A 20,621-nucleotide genomic window follows, 5' to 3' on the forward strand; every position below is an offset into this window, starting at 1 on the left:
AGTGTAACCCCTTCCCTCTTCCATGGGTTCTGAGGCCCTGATGGAGAGACGGCTCAGAGGCCGAGATGTTCTGCACAAGGTTGTGAGTCAAACTGCGAAGGCCTGCACTCCAGCTGCCTCAGGCTGTTGAAATACTCAGCCTTTTGGCCACAGTTTTCTCATCTGTAAAATCAAAGTAATGACAGTACCTGCACTATATTGTTGTGAAGAAAATACATGTGCCTGACATGTCACTCATCAACCTCCGTGGTTAAAATACAATTACATTTCTTGATTAGTTTCCTTCGGTTCACACCAAATTAACCTGCAATTGTAGCAGATGGTGAGCAAGAAAGAAACAAACTAAACGATTTTGACAAGTAAGCCTAAAAGGAAATCACGGAGATGCAGGAGGGAATAATCTTCTAGACCACTCATTGCACTTAAAAAGAAACCCTCCAACATCAGTAAAACAAAAAGTCATCCTACAGTATGGGAGAATATATTCTTAAATGACATATCCAATAAGGGGTTGATATCCAAAATATATAAAGAGGTCACATGCCTCAACAACCAAAAAGCAAATAAGCCAATTAAAAAATGGGCAGAGGATCTGAACAGACACTTCTCCAAAGAAGAAATTCAGATGGCCAACAGGAACATGAAAAGATGCTCCACATCGCTAAACATCAGAGAAATGCAAATTAAAACCCCAATGAGATATCACCTCACACCAGTTAGGATGGTCAACATCCAAAAGACAAAAAACAACAAATGCTGGCGAGGTTGTGGAGAAAACACTGCTGGTGGGAATGCAAATTAGTTCAACCATTGTGGAAAGCAGTATGGAGGTTCCTCATAAAACTAAAAACATAAATACCATTTGACCCAGGAATTCCACTCCTAGGAATTTACCGTAAGAATGCAGCACTCCAGTTTGAAAAAGACAGATGCACCCCTATGTTTATCACAGCACTATTTACAATAGCCAAGAATTGGAAGCAACCTAAGTGTCCATCAATAGATGAATGGATAAAGAAGATGTGGTACATATACACAATGGAATATTATTCAGCCATAAGAAGAAAACAAATCCTACCATTTGCAACAACATGGATGGAGCTAGAGGGTATTATGCTCAGTGAAATAAGTCAAGCGGACAAAGAGAAATACCAAATGATTTCACTCATCTGTGGAGTATAAGAACAAAGCAAAAACTGAAGGAACAAAACAGCAGCAGAATCACAGAACCCAGGAATGGACTAACAGTTACCAAAGGGAAAGGGACTGGGGAGGGTGGGGGGGAAGGGAGGGATAAGAGGATTAAGGGGCGTTATGATTAGCGCACATAAGGGGGGTATGGAGAAGGAAGTACAGCACAGAGCAGCTTACTACACTGATGGACAGTGACTGTAATGGAGTATATGGTGGGGACTTGATAATAGGGAGAATATAGTAAGTACAATGTTGCTCATGTGAAATCTGAGCATAAGATTGTATATCACTGATACCTTAATAAAAAAAAAAACCCTTCAATTTCTTCCTTCGCTCGGCAAGGCCCCACCGACATCCGGCTTCTGCCTGCTTCTCCAACTTCATCGCCTCTCCTACCCTCTTAACTTAGCTCTTGACACCCCAGCCCGGTTTCCGAAGGAGCCAGACTCCTTCGCTATCAGACCCCTCGCTCTGCGGGTTCGCTCCGCACGACAGGCGCTCCCCAGACCTTTGCGAAGGAGGTTGCTGAGGGAAGGGGCTCGGGGCGGAGGGAGCGGAGCCTTGTGGGGGGCGGGGCTGGAGCCGGAAGCGGGGGCGGGGGCCCAGGAAGTGACTGCCCCGCTCGCGGACTTGCGAAGTCGGTGAAGTCCGCAACGCCAGCTGAGCTGCGGGCGCGTTCCTGGGCCCTGGGCGATGGAGAATGGAGCGGTGTACAGGCCCACCACGGAGGAGGACCCGAGCCCCGGCAGGGGCGCCCGCAGCGGCCTCGCCGCCTGCTTCTCCCTAGGCAAGCTCAGGTGGTATCGGCGCGTTCTCAAAGCCTTGCAGTTGGTGAGTTCGCGCAGGGCAGCGAGCCTGGGCCGAGGCGGGGGTCTGGCGCCGGGCCGTCCGCCTGCGGGCCCAGAGGCCTCCGGGCCTTCTCCCCTCAGCCTGGCGCCCTGGGAAGCGGCGGTTGCCACACCCCAGTTCCTCCCCGCCGCGCCTGGGTCGGGGGCGTTACCCTCCGGCCCCTCCCCGCCGCCCCGCGCCCCTCGTCCCCCTCGTGGGTCCCCGACGACCACCTAAGGGCCACCGAGCTGTTAGGCGGGTCCAGGAAATGCGTCGGGGAGGGCCCGAGGCAGCCACTGGGGCTTCGTTCACTTGCTTTCTGTAGCGCCCTTCGTCTCCTCCAGCGGTTACGCTGCGTTATCGCCCAGAGTGCCTATATTTAGACCACAAAGTGCTTTTCCTTTATATTTCTCTGGTTCTTGTGGTTTTCCGGGTGCGAGCCCATGTAGGCAGTTTAAGTTGTTGGACAAAGTGTTCCGATACCACGCGTGGCCTTGATATGTGTGTGTCCAATAAATTGCCTCCCACAATTCTTATATTGACTGGAGAATTATTTCTGAATGAGCAGTAGGTGTACACAAAGTATAAAGTCAGAGGGACAGCCTTTTGTGTTTTGTTGCTCTTAGCAAAACGAGGGCATCATGCACTTATCTTTCAACTTTACTGAGTTTCAATTTAGGCTGTTCAGGTGCCTTAAACCTCTTAGCGAAAAAATCAAAACATCTCTGAGATTTAAGTTTTAGTTCAGATTACACACATACTGAGTAACCCAAAGATGAGCAATATTTTCTGCAACAGAAAAATCAAACTGCTTAGAATGTTTATGGATTCATTTTTTTTTTTAACCATCCCAAGTAAAAATAGCGAATTGGTTTCCTTGGGAAGAACATAACTTCATAGAACTCAGATAACCAGAACTTACCATTTTCTTAGAACTCAGATGACCTACTTTTATTGAATAGAAAAGTAGCAGCAGGAAAACTGGTGCTACTTTTTAACCACCAAAATGATCACTTCTAGGAATACTTGGGAAATCATTTGAAGGCAAGTGGTCATGTAACCTGTGGGTCCCAAGAGGGCCTGGCTCTCTGGCTTCAGCCTCTTTTCAAGTAATTTTACCAGGCATCAGGAACTCTCCTGTCATTGTCCCTTTGTGCCCTGTTCCTTCTGCCCAGAAGAGCTTCCTTCTGCCCTTCCTCTTAACGGCTCTCACATGACTTTTAGATATCAGCATTGTTTCTCTGCAGTAGAGCTAAAATATTGCTTCATGTATTCTGGTACTCTTTAGAAAAGAAAAGAATTTTCTATTCATCTGACACATTCTTGCTGCTGAAAGACATCACTGTTGGTCTGCTGTCCATTACATCTATTTTCAGTTGCCTTTATTTTTCTTAATTAGAAATGGCAAAGCTAAAGTCAACTTTCTCATTACCTTCTTTATAGTTGAGTAAACGATAGTTCCGTATTTTTGAAATAGAATATAACCAGAAATTTGGGTGGTAAGCTTTTTACTTGCATGTGAAGAAGGAGGGAAGATGAATTTGTCTTGCAAGGGCTGGTAGACTGTTCCCTTGTTCTCCGTCATCCATAAGGAGAAAGAATGAAATAATAAAAACAAATGTCTCTTCTTGATGCCCATTTATTTGTTTATGAGGAACTCCTAATGTTATTAGAATGCCTTCTTCACATAGTGACTCTGTGGCATCTTGCTGAACTGATGGACAGTGACTGCATTGGGGTATGGGTGGCGACTTGATAATATGTGTAAATGTAGTAACCACATTGATTTTTCATGTGAAACCTTCATAAGAGTGTATATCAATCATACCTTAATAATAAAAAAAAGAATGCCTTCTTTAAAATAGATTAAAAATTTTTTTTCATTATTGCCATTTTTTTTTGTGGTTATCTTTTTATGCCTGCTTTGTCTGTTTAAATAATGTCTCTTCACAGTACTGTATTACAGGAGTTTCCCAGAAAGTCCCAGGGAAGTTACTCATGAAGTAAACTAAAACTCTCATCCAGCCTGGGGCAACAGGCCAAGCATTCTTTGCCTTAACTCAAATTCTGACTTTAGGTAACTTACTTTTAAAAGTTTAATTGAATTACGAAGCTCCAGTAAGGAAACAACTGTAATGGAGAAAACCGTAATCAGAAGAGAGGGTACTTTCACAAGGAACTTGCGAGACTTTTGGCATTTTATTCAGAATGTCGTGCGTTTTTGTGTTTGGGTCTGGACTCATGAACCTTAACAGATTCTTAAAACCGGAAAGAGAAAGGAACCTTACTCTAATACATAAAGCCAGACATCATGTTCTTAGGAAATTCTCAGAGTCCTAGGAGGTTGAATTGGATTTCCTCTGAGGTTCTTTCCAGTCTTAAAGATTTTTACAACTGTCTGAAGCCCTTTGGGGTATGCTGCTGGTACAGAGCTGAATACCAAAGGGGTAGAGAAGGCTTGCCTGCATAAGGAAAGGGAGGTTATAGATAAATAAGCTTAACTAGCTCTTGAGTTACATACTCTTGGAGTTATATGGCTGTGTCTACTACTATTCAGATATGACCTTAATTTTGTCAGAGGCTTGTACAAAACATAAGCGTCCCCTCAGCTACCATTTACCCTTCCAGAGCTGAAGAAGAAATAAAAGTCTCAGTTGAGAATTAATGTAAGGAGTTGTTGCAATCCTAAATCTGTGCAGTTTGTTTATTTATTGTTTTTTTCTATCCTTAGATTGGTCCTTATGCCAATAGTTTATTTTGTGAGGTCTTATTGTCATCGTTCTTTTCAAGCATGTTTGTTTCTGTTTTAAGGGGAGAATTGACATTTGGCAACCTAATTCCTTGATAGTAAGCTGGTGCAGTGATTTAAATACATGTAATATTCTCTCTGCAACAAGTTGACATTGTGTTTATCATACCAGTTGAATGTCCTGATGGCCACACAGTACTGTGATTATAATGACTCTTCAGGCAAGCAGTTTGATTTAGGATTCTCCAGTGATTTTAAATTTATTAAATTATAAAGTTACTCTGTAAGTGCCAAGAAACAAACCACTTGGAAGCAATTTATCTTGGTGCTCTTTTCATTATTTAAATGTGAAAATTGGTATGTACTAAATTGAAATGCTCTTATTACCTTGAGGAAGATCCATAGTGTCAGCAAATTATATCTTTGGACCTCTGTGAGAGTAAATGTTTGCCTAAGGCAAGGGAGACCAGCCAGCTATTCAGACTAACAGATTTGTTTACTGGAACCTTACATTTGACTAAGAAGTTTTTAATAGAAATTTGTTTAATTCACAAATTGATATAATTTTATAGGTGGATTCTAATAATAGCAAACATTAGAAAGTACTCTTTTTGTAAGAAACTTTCCAGTGGTAGAATGTAAAGACAACAGATTGGGAATTATTATTTAATATATTGACTTAATTTTAAAGAAGATTGAAGTTTCAGAAAAGGTAGTGAAACTGAAATGGAGAGAGACACTGGGTAGTCATTATCTGAATGTTCAAATCTGCAGAACTGTAAGACCATCTTGTAGTCTCTAAGACTTCCCAAATGTGTAGCCTCTAGCACTTTGGTTTTTATGTATGATTTACCAGCAAAAAGGGAAATTCACAAAACTGTAGTTGTTACTTCAAAAACCCAATCTTACAGGGAAACCTTACATGAGTAGTCATAAAATAACCTTAATAAACAGTGTTTTAGGGGAAAACAAGTACAGAGTGGGAGTCAGGAGACCTGGGCTCTTGTCTGCCTGGGTAACTTGGGATTTAGCTTGTAAGAGATTAATTCCATCATCTGTAAATAGGATGGGAAACTTTGTTCTCCAAGGGCCCTCCCAACTCTAAAAGCTTGATAATTCCCTTAATTGTATTTGTGTAAAATTTTATGTTATGTAGGAGGCACATTGGGCACACTGTTGTTAAGTACTTAGCTTAGTGTTAAGTAAGCAGTATTTAATGTGATGTCTTTATGCTGTTGAGAGTAAAACTGTTCACCAGAAAATAACAAATGGAGCCTTATAAGTTATGGGTTACATTCACTGTCATTTCCTTACCCAATTCAGTGACTTTAACTCTTTCCCTATACTTAAAACCACTTTAATGCTGATCACAACCCATTTCTTGCAATTCTTCCTTTAGCTTTCACATTTCTTTTCTTTTTTAGTACAAAATGTGTCTGCTTACCAATGAATGAATGAATGAATAATAAAAATATATGATTAAAATAAAATAAGTCCACTTCACCTGTCACACTATCACGCTCGCCAGTGTCCCTCATTGACCAACAATTTGGGGTACGTTTACTGCTCTTTAAGGAGTTTTCCTAAGAAGTGTTACACTTCCTGCGACTTGTCTAGTGCTAGTTGCCTTTTTCCCTCCTGCTCTTAGACTAACGTTCCTTCATGCCCCACCCAGTCCTCTCCTCCTCCTGTCTTCCAACCAGCTGAACCAGGCAGGCAGTCCCTGTTGCCTTCTGAAAGTCTGTATACTCCCTGCTGTGATCATCATGTAACTGCACCCAACTCCTTAGCCATTTTTCTCATGAGTCCCCATCCAGGTAGGTCAGCTGCCTTATTATCCCTTTTGGGCTCACCATGCAAATATTTGCCTTCCTGAATCAATTCTTTTCCATCCCCCACCTGGAATGTCTTCTCCCTATCCAGACCTATGTGTCTCTTGGCCCTGTTTTAAGTTTTGTTCTTCTACTCATCATCCAGCTATTACTCCAGGTAGATCCAGAAATTTCTTGGACTTACAGTGAATGCTCAGTCATGAGGTATAAAAAAAAAATGGTTTTCTTATTGTTTTCTTGTTCACTTATCTTGTTGCTCTGTCATTACATGTTCCTATACATATTATAGTGTTGGATACATAATACTCAAATACACTTAAAAATTTTTTAAATTTGAGGTGTAACCTATACAATAGTTTTAGGTATACAACTTAATGGTTTTGTATTTGTATATATTGTAAAGTCACTTATTTCATGCCAGAGACTATAATGCTGTGGGAGATTATAAATGAAGGTTAGTAGCATCAGAGATGAGAGTCAGGAGATTTCATATGGAATATAGCTTGTAGTGCTAATTTCTTGAACTTTAACTGGGAATAGGAACTAGTAAATGTCCAAACTTTATATTGTACCCCTTCAGTCTCTTAAGGTAGTCATGTAGAACTAGCCTCTTCATACTTCTCTGAGGCTTAATCAGGTCAGTAAGAATGACTCCTGTTAGAAAGTTGGGAATCAAACTTGGCCCTGATTGCTTCCAGCCTAGCTGGATCCTGCCCTTTCTTACCCAGAATAGACAAGCAGTCTGTATCTATACTACAGGTAAGATTTTATTGTCATATAGCCTACACAGATGAGTGTTCCTGATGATCTTAATTATTGTAGTAATGGTTTGAGATCAGCTGTTGTCAGACCCCAGTTACAGTTTTAGGCTGATATCATCTCACAGTTAATTTGACTTTTCTATACCTGAGGGGTATTTTGCAAATTTCTCATAGAAAACCACCTAAAACTTGAACAAGATTTAACATAGAGGCAAGAATAAAGCAAAGGAATATAAGACAGTTAGTTACTATTTTATTGTACTGTAGTTCTGTAAAACTCATCCTGTAATTATAACTACAGGAGACTAAGCACTTTTACAGTGCCCCTCTGGGATTTGTCTTGGTGTGTCACTTTATGTCCTGTGATGTAGTGATTGGTAATACCTCACCTGACATTTGTGTGAAAGTTTGGGATATACTCGACTATTTTATACCTCACTGACTTACAGGAAATCATAGCAGCAGGATCTGTTTTCATCCTTACCTAGATTTTTTTCAGTTGTGGGGATATATGAATTTTGTATTGCCAGTAGGAGGGGGGAAAATCCCTTAAGGGCTTAGATAACAATTTAGATTAGATCTTTTCTTTTTAAGCTTTTTATTTTGAAATAATTATGGATTTACAGGAACTTGCAGAAAGTACTGGGAGGTCCTTTGCACTGCTGTGTGTGTTTGTGTGCATGTGTGTGTACATACGTATGTGTATACTTCTGTGCAGTTCTCAACACGTGGAGCAGCTTCCTGTAATTACAACAGTTGGGTTACAGAACTGTCCCATCACCACAGGGCTCCTTCATGCCACTCCTTTATAACCCTCCTTTCCCTTCTCCCCTGGCTACAACTAATTAGTTCGTCATCTCTATAATTTTTGTTATTTGAAGGATGCTATTATAAATGGACACATGCAGTATATAACTGTCTGAAGTTGGATCTTTCTCTGTTTGCATAATTTGGAGATTGATCTAGGTGGTGGCATTTATCATGTTTGTTCCTTTTAATAGTTAAGTAGTATTCCATGATGTGGCTGTACCACAGTTTGCTTAACTGATGGTTTCCAGTTTGGGGCTTTTACGAATCAAATTTTTGTGAATCTTCATGCATCCATTTTTGCCCAAATCATAAGGTCTCGTATCTCTGGGTCTTACACACAATGTAGGCAGGCAGTTGCTGGGTTATATGGAAGTAACATGCTTAGTTTTTTAAGGAACTGCTAAACTGTTTTCCAGAGCAACTGTAACACTGATCTCTTTTCGATGAAAGTATTATATAGAATAAAATTTTTATTATATACTATGAAATATATGTGTTGATTTTTGTAGCAATCTTGTTGCCTTTAATATATTTGGTTGCTTCTACTGGCCTGACGGGTGAGAGGCATTTCCTGACAGGCTTCGACTTGGATCATCAGTCATTTTTTGATGTTTTTAACAATCAGAAAGAAACTCCCTTAGCTTCTACAAAACCCACACAAACTGCTCAAGTGACCTCTCTTCCCTTTCTTCCTTCCTATTTCTAGAGAAGAGTTAATCCCAAACCTAAGCCCTAAATCCTACATTTAGGGAGCCTCTTTTCTCCCTCTGTGTTTAGACCCACACATCTTACGGCTTCTGACTAAGCATTTAAACACGCTCAGTTACCCGCCCCCCGTCTTGGAGTTCCCTTCAGCCTCATCCTCTGTATCCTATCTGACCACACTTCTTGACTCTGCTGTCTCTGTTCCCCTGCCTTGTCTTCCTGTCACTTTCCAAGAGGCAGTACTGTAATTACTATATTACTGTTGTTACTAAATAACAACAATATTCTCTACCCGACGACACTGAAAATGTCTTGCTGATGTCACCAGCAGCTCTCTTGTAGCTCAGTCCATTGTGTTTCGGTTCCGTTCTTACCAGACCTTTAAGTAGCGTTCAGCCCTCGATCACTTTCTCATTTGAGATACTTTTTTCTTGGTCTGTTGCCCCATGGGCTGCTGCTCCTAATTGTCCTTTGCTGGTATCTTCCCCCTCTGTTTATCCTTTAAATCTTGGGGTTCCTCAGAGTTCTGTGCAATAGCTGGCTCTCTGGGTGAGCTCACTGCCTTACTCCCACATTTCTTCTCCACCTCAGACCTCTCCCTGGGCTCCAGGCCCATCTCTACCTAACTCTTCCACAGACCCCTCATACACAGTGTACTTAAAACTGAGTTTATGCTCTCCCCAGCAACCTTGCCTCATGAAAAGGAAAGGGGGAAAAAGTCTTTCTCCAGGAGGCACCAGTATGTCAATACCACAGACACAGCAGAGAGAGCCTGTTAAAACCCATTTGCGTTTAATTGAGTTCCCGATTGACTAGAGTTACCAGTGCTGTTAGGCGTTCAGTGTGAGGCATTCTGACCCCTGCCTGCGTGTCACAGACACCCTGGCCAGGAGGCCCCCTCTTGAGTCCTTTTACCTCTGTCATCAGTTGACTTGTGTTAGTCCCAGACCAGTTGATACAGTTACGATTGTTATGGTCAAACATTCAATTAAATATTACACACACATCAAAACTGAATGTTGAATTATTTCTCTGAAAACTAAATTTGAGTGCTTTGGAAAGAATGGAAAACAGATTACTAAAACATTGTGAGAGGCTAATAATTGAAGGATTCTGCACGCTGCTTCCCAGGTGTCCGAGATCTTGCCCCTCTTTAAGTAGCAGCAGTCTGAAAGTGGGAGTCATAACTGATGAAAGTGATTAATGCAGAATACATTATGTGGAATTCCTGTCATACTCAAAGAAAAGGCCCACTTCAAAAGATCGGTGGATAAATGGGCCTTTTTTGTTTCACGTTAAAATACAGTGTTGCCATGTTTACTGTTTCCTACTCTGTATTCACCCTTTGTCTGCTGAGGGCTCTACTGCATCTTCAGTGATTAGCCACACTTCTCCCCTCCCCTCTTCTACTGCTGCTTTGATCTCTCTCTTTCCCCTGATTTTCTCCCCAGCTGGATGTCTGCCCCAAGTTTTGCCCTCCCTCCGGTGCTCTGTCCGTATCGAAGCTGTAGAGAGCTACTACAAGTGTAAACTTGATCATGGCAACCCTTTGCTTTCAAACCCTTAAAGTCTAGATTCCTTAAGCTAGTAGAAGAGGATTTTCAGATCAGGCCTTTGCTTGCCTCTTTAGTCTCCTAGTCTCATTGGATCATTTTTGGGCCGCTATCTGCTTCCTTCAAAGTACACACTTTAGCCATGTTGACTCAACTTGCTTTCCCAGATCAGGTGGGCAGTGGGATACCTGTGTGTGTGTTGAGGTGGGGGGGTGCCATGATCTCTCACTCTAGGTCCTTTGGTGTACTGCTGCTGTCTCTGGAACTTCTTCCCCTGTCTTTCACTCCCAAACTGACCTCACTCCTTCAGGGTTCCGCTTTCCTTCAGGAAGCCTTTCTGGAAGCCCAGGCTGATCACCTCTTCTGTGGGCGTTTCCCCTAGTCTAGCAGTTAGCGCAGGGTAGTTAGTTAGCAACCAGCCTAAGCTCTGGGTAGGTGAGGTTCATTCAGTAATCTTGTTTGCTGCAGTCCCCACTTAATACATTTTTGGGTGAATAGATGTTGTTTTCTGTGGGTGAATACTGTACATTTCTGGAAGACACTGAAGTAATGCGTTGTTTCTTTTGTAGGTGTTTTCTTTGCTGGCCTTTATCTGTGAGGAGGTTGTATCGCAATGCACTCTGTGTGGAGGACTTTACTTTTTTGAATTTGTCAGCTGCAGTGCCTTTCTTCTGAGTCTCCTTATACTGATCGTGTACTGCACCCCAGTTTATGACAGAGTTGATGCTGGAAAAGTAAAGTCATCGGTAAGCATGAAAAAACACAACCCCTGTATTAGGAACAGAGCTGCTTTGGTGTCTTCTGTAGTTTTATTGTTCAAAATAGTAATGCTTTCAAAACTCAGTAACACGAGACACTATCCAGTGTGGCACATCTGGCTCCAAGCAACTCAGTTTTACCTGTCAAATGGGATGGTAGATTGATGGGGAAAGCAAAATTACAGTGAGAGTGATAAATGCTGCCCAGAGCTTATGGTTATTGGTGCTTTACTCTAATTCACATAAGATATATATTTTTAAAACTAGGATCTTGTTACTTTAGCTTTCTCACATTTCTGAGTGTCAGTCATTGGTTCTACAATTATTTATTGTGTACCTGTTATGTGCCAGGCATTCTACTAGACAGTAGAGACAAAGTCATGAACAACTATGATATATTTCTGGAACTTTTAAATGAAACAGCATGTAATTCTACTTACTTCGTTTTCATTTTACAATGAAAAAAAGTTGCCTGTAAGTGCATAAAGAATTGTTGAATTCACTGTTCGGAAATTTCCCTTTTAATAAGTGTACATGAGAATTCTATTTTCACAGAATTAGGGACTCATAACTTTCTGAAGATTCAGTCTGCTGGCCCTGTGTTTTTATTTGAGTAATAATACGGATTTGTGAGTTGACAGATAATTCACAAGTTACTGCATTTAAGGAAGAAAGAATTGAGCAGTTTGCTTCTTCAGTAGCATCTGAGTGTCTGTGGTGGTTTTTGAAGAAGTGTATCTGTCAGGATCGACATGTGAAGGATTGAACATCTCTGAGGGAAGAGATTAAAATTAAGATAGATTTGTAACGATTAAGAACAAGAGACAACAGGATAAATACAAAGTAGTGTGATTCTATTGTTTTAAATTAATGAGAAGCAAGCATTGAGTCATACATTGATTATACACCTAAGACATTTACTTTTTTCTCTATACCCTTTTGTACCACTTAAATTTTGTGCTTTGGGAATCTATTACTTTCATTTAAAAGAATTGTTCTAAGTTTAAAACTTAAAAAGGCAGAAGTTGATATCAGTTAAAAAAATAACTGGGAAGAACAGGTGGAGTCTGAATCAAATCCATCAAGCCTTTGATGAGCGCATACATGCAGCTTGGGTGTATGACATGGTATGGCCAACATATGACTCTTCCGTGATCTCACCTGATACAAGCTGCTGGTGGTGCAACTGTGTGCCATCACTGTATGTGCTGTGACTAGAATCCTCACACCCTAATGCTCCATTTTTCTGTTGAGCGAACTTAGGTTCAGGATGGTTTAAGTACCTTGTCCAAAGTTACACAGATAGGGTAAAGTAAACTGAGAGTTGGCCCCAGGAGAGCCCTCACACCTGCGTTCTGCCATGGGGCCTGGGCAGGGTCCTATTAGAACCAATGCCATGGCAGGTGTTGTCATCACAAGAATGGCTATGTAACGATGACAACAAATTTGTTTTATGAAGCAGATGTTAAGAAGAGGATGCAGAGAATACCTTAGACTTTTTGTTAATTGTATTTGTAATCTTTGAAAATTCTACCTTTTTACAGATTCATATGTGATGAGATTTGGACAGTGAAAAAGTTCACTAGTATTTGAAATGATTGATTTGTAGTTTGTGTAAATCATGTTTTAAACATTAAAGACTGAATATTACATCATCTAATTTATCAACAGCAAAACACCCATAAAAATATTTTTAGAAATATTTAGTTTTTTAGTGCCACATCTTATAGTGCCACTACAATTGTAAACCTGATCATGGCATCCCTTTGCTTTCAAACCCTTAAAATCCAGATTCCTTAAGCTAGTAGAAGAGGATTTTCAGATCAGGCCTCTGCTTGCTTTAGTCTCCTACTCTCTTTGATCTTTTTGAAAAGGAACAATACTGTAGTATTTTCCAGTGTAGTGTAATGGTCTGAACTAAAAAAAAAGGTAAAACATTTATTATGTCAAACTTGGGCATTTAAAAAGTTATTTATTTTAGGGTAAATATTGGAAAAATGCAAACAAATCAGTCATTTCATCCTGAAACATCTTTTGTAAATTTACCATATTTCTTTGGGTCTTTTGTTTCTATTCCTGGGCAGTATTTAACATTTAAAATAGTTGTAATCATAAAGTGTATATATTCTACTTTCACTTGACATCATGAGATTTCATGTCTTTTTTAAAGGTTTAAAAATTACTTCACTGTCAGCATATTAATGTACTTTAATTTTAAGGTATTTTAATGCAGTAGAGGTTTTGTTTTGGAGAAAATGTTTTGAGTGTGTGATGGTAGTCGTGTCTAGGGAGGAATGATAATCCTTTTGAAGAGAGAATCTTTTCTATCTCATGCTGTTGGGGGCAGATTCTATTAAGAATAACAATAACCGACATTTATGGAACATTTACTACAGACCTGGCACTATCTAAGCACTTTCTATGGATTAATTCTAATCTTCAGAATCAGCTGTAAAGAAGCTACTGTTACTCCCATTTTGCAAATGAAGAAACAAAGGCACACAGAGATTAAGTAACTAATTCAAAATCATATATAGCTAGGAAGTAGTGTAACTGGTATTTGAACTCAGTCTGGCTTTAGAAGCCATGCTTATTAATGAGCACTATATTATTCTGTCTCAAAGTGATTGCCTTGTTTAAATACCTCTTTGAAAGTACTACAAATACTAGAGTTTTATATTGGTATGTAACAGATTTGAACTAATATTCAGAGGAATAGAAAAAACAAAGTACTGTGACCTCTCTTAGAAGTAAGGAGAAAATCTCTAAATATTTTAGAAATGTTAAAGTGAATGATCAACAATGTTGGATAGTTTTACTGATACTAAGTTTAGGGGAGATTGCATTTCAAAAACTCAGAAAGTACCAGAGTTAAAATCCTCTGGAGTGGCTCTCACTTCACCAGTTTCTCCTCTAAATCAAATGTGGATGTTAAGTGCTGTTTGCAGTGAGTGTAGGAGGGTGCCTCAGGTGCTGGTGGCATGTGCCTGAGAGCCTTGGAGACTCACGAAGAGCCTCATCCTTGTAAACTGCCTGCTGGTGAGATATGGTAGCTGTCTCATTTTGGATTACCTACTTGGAACAATTGAAAACAATGTGTTATTCCAGAGAGCTTAATTAAGTCTGAGAAACATACCATACCATTCGCATCATTTTTTTAGTTAATGTGGGTGGTTCTTTTGATTCTTTTTCCAAAGTGCTTTCAAAGCACCAAAGTAGCCTCAGAGAGGTCATCCTAGCATAGAATTCAGATCTTCCTTGACTTACAAATAGAGTTATATCCCAATAAACCCATGACAAACTGAAAATGCACGCAATACGTCTGACTTTCCAACCCCCCAGCTCAGCCCTGCTCAGCATTCTCTTGTTAGCCTGCAGTGGGCAGAATCGCCTCACACAAGCCTGTTATAAAAAGTGCAGAGTATCTCGTGTAATTGATTGTCTGCTGTACTGAAAGTGAAACAGATGGCTTTTGGGTTCAGAATGGTTGTGTTTTGGTCTCTGACCCTTGTGATCACGTGGCTAACTGGGGCCTGCCTTGCTGCCACCGCGCAGCCTCACAAGGGAGGATTGAACTGCCTATCACCGGCCTGGGAAGCATGGTTTCTGCTGAGTGCATTATGCTTTTGCACCGTTGTAAAGTTGAAAAATCCTAAGTCAAACCATCATAAGTCAGGGACTGTCTGTACTTTGAAAGGGAAAACAAAAGCGTTTTTTAAAAATTTGCTGCAAATAAGATTTGATTCAATTAGTCTTTTGGCTTTGATTTTAATAAGTCCTAGAGAAAAAGACACACACACAATCTTTTGGGGAACTGCTTTTATTAAAAGATTATCTTGTGATGTGCTTTCTGAACATGCCCTATCCAAGGGGCAGCTGGGGTTTCTTTACAGGTTATTTATCCAGTAGCAGGCTTACTGAAAAGCTAGAAATTGAAGTATGTAAGTTTGGGTTAAGAAAAAAAGTCATTAAAGTTTTTCAAAAGTTAAAAACCAAAATATTTGTTTCCATCAAACTAACCACACTGTGTTCCTTATGTGCATGTATAGGATTTCTATATTACTTTGGGAACAGGATGTGTGTTTTTGTTGGCATCCATCATTTTCGTTTCCACACATGACAGGACTTCAGTTGAATTTGCTGCAACTGTGAGTACCATGTATTTTTATCGTTGCTTATTTTTGTTTCCTTACAAATACGAAGTATGGAAGTGCATGACAAGCTATACAGCATGGGAGAGTACTTTGTTTTTTAACTTATTTTTTAGTGTAATTTGAATAGAAGACCTAAAAGCAAATAAATATGATAGCCTTAAACACCTAGAACCTGTCTTTAGAATTTGACTGGATTTTGTTAAGAATTTACTCCACATTTGAACATGTTATTGCTAGTGAAAGTGTAGAATTGACTAACCTTATATTTCTCCACATCTCAGCAACAAGAACACCTACATGCCAGGTGCTGTTCTAGGTGTAGAGAATAAACAGGAGAAATGACGCAAAGGCTCAGCCTAATTTAAGACATAGATAAGTAAATGTTCATATGGAATCCTTGAGGGCCAGATTTTATTTTAGAATTCAGAATATTCTTTGACTTAGGAAGGTAATACTATACATATACTGTATTACATAATACCTTCGGAGGGCCTGGGGCAGCACCTTGTAATCTAACAGTAATATTTCTGAAGCATATGAGTATTCACAGAGAAAGGGATGGGTAAAGACTAAATGGTTTTACCTTGTGTTAATTTTGAACCAAATTATCCTGAAAACTGTGAGTTTTTGTAGCTTTGTGGATTTTAGAATTGTAAACAATGGATCATACACCACAGGTGTGAACATGACTAGATAACAAATTCTTGTGCATGTCAGCTGGTTTCCAATTAATACTTTTGTTTGACAAAATGGAAGTTGTAATTAATGAGTTGTCAGCTAATAGATCATTAAAACTACTTTTTGTGGTAGAACAACCCAAAAGGGGCTCAGAGAATTGCAGGGCTATAATGTGTCTGCCTATTCATGTGTGTAAAGTTCCTTTGCACTTGCACATGTACAAACAAAACAAAACAAAATTAATACTGAACTTGACTCATGTTAACAAAGGGATATTTATCCATGGATATATGAACCAATTGAAGAGAAAATTACAGTTTAGTAGAGCCTTATGGTTAATTTCAGTTTATGTGCATATTTTTCTTAGGCATATTATAGGGTGGCCAATAAAATACTTCTGAGTATAAAAATATATTATTATGAAATCCTGTGGAGAAAGTGAAAAGACGTTGAGGAAAAGTTGAATTTAAGGGGAAAAAAGCATGGCATGATATCCCAGGTATTAAAAAATTATTTATATTTTAATTAGATGACATCTTAGATTATTAAAGTATTTAAATTTCATTGGATATTTTTAAGGGTGACTGGCATTTAAAAAACTCAATATTTATAATATGCTGGAAGTTACCTTTAAAACTTTCAAATTAAGAAAAATTATATAGACTTAAATGAGTGAAGGAGTCCTTCAAAAAGTTGAAGTATGTGAGCAATATTGCTGGAAGATCATTTGTTGCGATCACATGGCACAGAGGGCCCTACGTGGACTGGAACTCTCTGAGGTGTCAGAGGTGACGTCACAGACAAAGTGACATCTGGTCCGCCTTCAGAGTATTCAGGAAATTTGTCAGTCAAATCGGGATAGATGCCATCAAGCCAGAATAAAGACTGCAGAAGGGAGATATGATGTGGGGTTTCAGGGGTGGGACTGATAAATATAGGTTGGATTTGTTGGGGACACCCAGGTGAGTTAATGACTTTGGAACTCAGTTTGCTTTTCACCAAGCAGTGGCAGAATGCATATGTTTAGCATGGAGGGGTTGGGCATGAAGGGACAAGAGCCTGCTGCAGACTATAACAAAGTATTAAAAATCATGGAGATAGAGTGTTAGAGCTGGAAGGGACTTTAGCCATCACCTACATAAGTTGTCTTATGAGCACTTCTTAGGTCCCCATTCCCTTAAGGGTTTTGCTAGTGAAGAAGCTAAAAAATTTGAATCATAGTCTTCTGTCTCTTGACAGAATTCTCAGAATGTTTATCATATGGGAGAAGAGAACAATGAGGAAGTGATTTAAGAAAGAGGAAGTAGGTAGTGGCGTCATGTTGCTGTGTCATTACAGTCTGGCAAATATGTTTTAGGTAATTTAAAAGTATCTTCAAAATAGAATTTCCATTTTGATATTTAATAACTTTTCCATTTTCAGCTGCCTAATCACATATTTCCCTTTCTCATCTGTGGGTCAATCTAACCATTGCTAATAATCCTGTATTATTTTATAGGATTTTAGTTTTTATACTCTTAGTCTCATAGATTGGTAACCCACACATACACACATACATATATAACACAGAATATTTGTATTTTAAAAGACTTTGATTAATAGCCATCATTGTGGAATTTTTTGTGTGTAACTTCTTTCCATTTTTTGATGACCTTAAAAAACTCTTTTATCACTAAAGTTAAGAATAATGTGTGAATGATAAAATGGATGAATCATCTTGCTAGTATAAAACACTCTAAGAGCCAAGTAGGAAATGTGAGATTCTGTCCCAGAATTACTCATTCTAATCTTTGCCCCTTTTTCCTTCTCAGGTATTTGGATTTCTAGCAAGTTTTATGTTCCTGTTTGACTTTGTCAGTATGCTCTGTGAGAAACACCATGAGCCCGAGCCAAGAAAACCTGAGAGTTTGACGAGGGGAGAGGCCGTCACTGAGCCACTTAATGCTTAGAGACGCCGGGGAGCAGATGCTAGCACAGTGTGGCGGCTGCGTTCTGCCTGAGCCAGGCAGATGCTCTTGTAGGATTTGTGTAATTGCTAAGCCACTTCCGGAGAGCAAAGAGAAGTGCAGGAAGGCATTTTTATTAACATTGGACTGTGTATCAGTCATCACAAATTTGGCCAGAGGGTTTTTTGTTCCCTTAAATTTTTAAAATAATGGTTAAAACATTAAAATGGTTGAAAATGGTCAAATGAAGTTTGGTTTTTTATGATTTGGAGGTGAAGGCAGTTGTTTCCTTAAATCATTTAGCTGAATTGATGATGAATTATTCTGTCGTCATTACTAAGCCTAATTTCAGATTTATGCTTTAGTGCTGTATGAACAGCATGATTGTTTATCCATTTAGAAATTATTTCTTTTTAAATTAATTTGCTTAGCCATGAGTTTGTTTTTTGGTGATTAGATAAAATTTAATGTATATTTAAGGGACCAGTAGTCAAACTGTTGGTCTAAATTTCTTTCCTGAAAATATAATACCCAGGCTTTACTGTATCTAACTCAGCCTTAAAATTATATGTTAACATTTTAGAATAATTATTCTTAACTCTGAAACCTTTTGTAGCCTAATGGAAAATGTATGGGAGATGTTGGTATTTTATAAGTATAAAAGCAGCAACATCAGGAGCCCCGTGTTTATACCACACTTTGGTGGTGGTTGATACCTAGTAAAAAAAAAATTTTTTTTTTTACATATAACACATATAAAAATGGGAAAAACTAATACCATACCTAATGACCAAAGACAAGAAAGATACACTTTTTGTGCAATACAGTGAAAGTAATTACAAAAGCAGGCTTCCACCACTTGCCAAGTGTCTGAAGAGATGAGTTGATGCTGTGAGTTAGAAGATGGTCTGTTCCCCTTATTCACCTTAATCTTACTGACATAAGATTACTGCTCAGATTAATATAGCTCTGCAGGTCCTGTTCCATGTCTTCTTTGGCACCAGTTTTCTTTTTAAAACTCCACCTTTCAAATTTTTATCTACTTGAGAGACTCCATTTGCTGTCTTATCAGAATGGCCCACACCCCGCTTCGTCATCCAGCAGAGGTGGCCCCCAGCTCTGACTTTCTCGATAGCAGTTGTCTTCCAGCCAGCTGGCCAGTATCTGGGGCCCTTCCCATTGCATAGAGTGTATGGCAGGACCTTGAGGGCCCTTGTTCCCACACAGGTGGGGCTCTGGTGTCTCTTTGGAGGAGACCTTCTTAAAGGAATTTCTAGAGAATCTGCCCAGGTTAATATGGTTGATGGTGTAAGAGAGTAGTCAAACCAGACCCTTTATAGCCAGTTCTGATGATTTGGAAGAGCTGAGTGTGCTGGTAGGCCATCTTAGAGCCCTGGGTAGGACTGTTCTGACCAAGTGGTTCACAGACGAGACCTTTCTTGTCCTCATACTAGATTTTTGACTGGAGCCCCTCGTGTTAAGATGGCGAGCCCACACACCAGCTCCTTTGGTACTTTGGTGGAGGTCTCCTCGGGGGGTGGCTGAGGCTGAGGCGTTCTACCTGAGGAGTGGAATCAGATTTAAAATGAGACAACTTAGTGACCCCATCCTTTTAAAATTTCTTATCTGCCATATGTGTGTGTTGTAGATGAGTTTCGCCTGCATGTATGTGGTGCATGTGTCTCTCAAAAATTGGTCATAATGGCCAGATACAGCTTCTCCTCTGTCTTACTGACTCAGGCAGGACCGTAGCCATTTGTCTTAGAGTCTGGATATCAGCACTACTACCTACTTGGGAGATAATGAATGCTCTTTTTACTCTGACATGCCATCTAAGAGAGGAGAAATAGCCTGGGTCTTGGGTTTGAGAATAAAGACTGGTTCAAAGATGACCAGCTTATGGTAGGCAAGTTCTGCGATTTCACATCAAACTGTACCATTGTCATTTTAAATACCATACAGACTCAGCTGGGATTCACAGCAAACCATCTGGGCTACTTCAGGGTCCCTGCACATGCATTGGGGAGTTGGATGGATAGACCCTCAGCTGGCCTCACATGTATGCATGTTGGCATCGAGCTTAATAAAGCTCTCCTTGTCTGAGGTTCCACTTCCATTTGTTGTTGGTATAGAAGTAGTCCTCTTAGCTGGTCACTTAGTCATTTCCTTTTCAGAAAGATAATATGTTTCCTGGTAATCTGGGGTCATTCTAGAAACTCTCTTCATACTGTCTTTTGTGGGACCCATGACTGATTATCCTTCCTCTTCTATTGTAGAAGGAATTAGAAGTAAAAAGACCATTGTGGTAAATAAGAAAGTTCAAGGAGCACTTGGGACCAAACCCTATTATGTACAGAAAAGGGGAAACTCAATTTTTAATTAACAGCTATGGTAAATTTAATTTGTTATATTTTATACAAATTGTTTAGAATAGTTCTTAAAAATTATAAGGGAAATGCACTTACAAGTCCAAAAATTTTGTAGTTGTTTTACTTAAATTATATTCTGTATGGGGACTGGGAAATATATTTTTACATTGTTTATAGTGAATCATTTTTGTATTTATCAATTTAAATCCTGTGGGTCTTTTTTAGCTCTCTCAGTGTCAAATTTTGTAGTCTTCTTTTTAAATAAATCCATTTTATTGTCCATA

The 20,621-nt window shown here is 39.5% G+C and overlaps 1 protein-coding gene across 1 annotated transcript; it reads left to right on the forward strand.

Annotated features, from left to right (window-relative positions):
- The first annotated feature begins 1,797 nt into the window (after positions 1–1,797).
- On the forward strand, positions 1,798–20,621 carry CMTM6 (CKLF like MARVEL transmembrane domain containing 6). Its single transcript, XM_036892012.2, has 4 exons — positions 1,798–2,025; positions 11,002–11,178; positions 15,240–15,338; positions 17,834–20,621. Exons 1-4 carry the CDS (start codon positions 1,888–1,890, stop codon positions 17,969–17,971), a joined length of 552 nt encoding a protein of 183 aa, XP_036747907.1. The 5' UTR covers positions 1,798–1,887; the 3' UTR covers positions 17,972–20,621.

The sequence above is a fragment of the Manis pentadactyla genome, chromosome 14 (assembly GCF_030020395.1).
Source record: "Manis pentadactyla isolate mManPen7 chromosome 14, mManPen7.hap1, whole genome shotgun sequence".
In the NCBI taxonomy this organism is placed as follows: Eukaryota; Metazoa; Chordata; class Mammalia; order Pholidota; family Manidae; genus Manis; species Manis pentadactyla.

Excerpts from the sequence above, each read along its gene's own strand:
- CMTM6 (XM_036892012.2), top strand. The coding sequence starts at position 1,888 with ATGGAGAATGGAGCGGTGTACAGGCCCACCACGGAGGAGGACCCGAGC. Across the intron at positions 2,026-11,001 it reads TTCTCAAAGCCTTGCAGTTG|GTGTTTTCTTTGCTGGCCTT; the intron begins GTGAGTTCGCGC and ends TTTCTTTTGTAG. Across the intron at positions 15,339-17,833 it reads CAGTTGAATTTGCTGCAACT|GTATTTGGATTTCTAGCAAG; the intron begins GTGAGTACCATG and ends TTTCCTTCTCAG.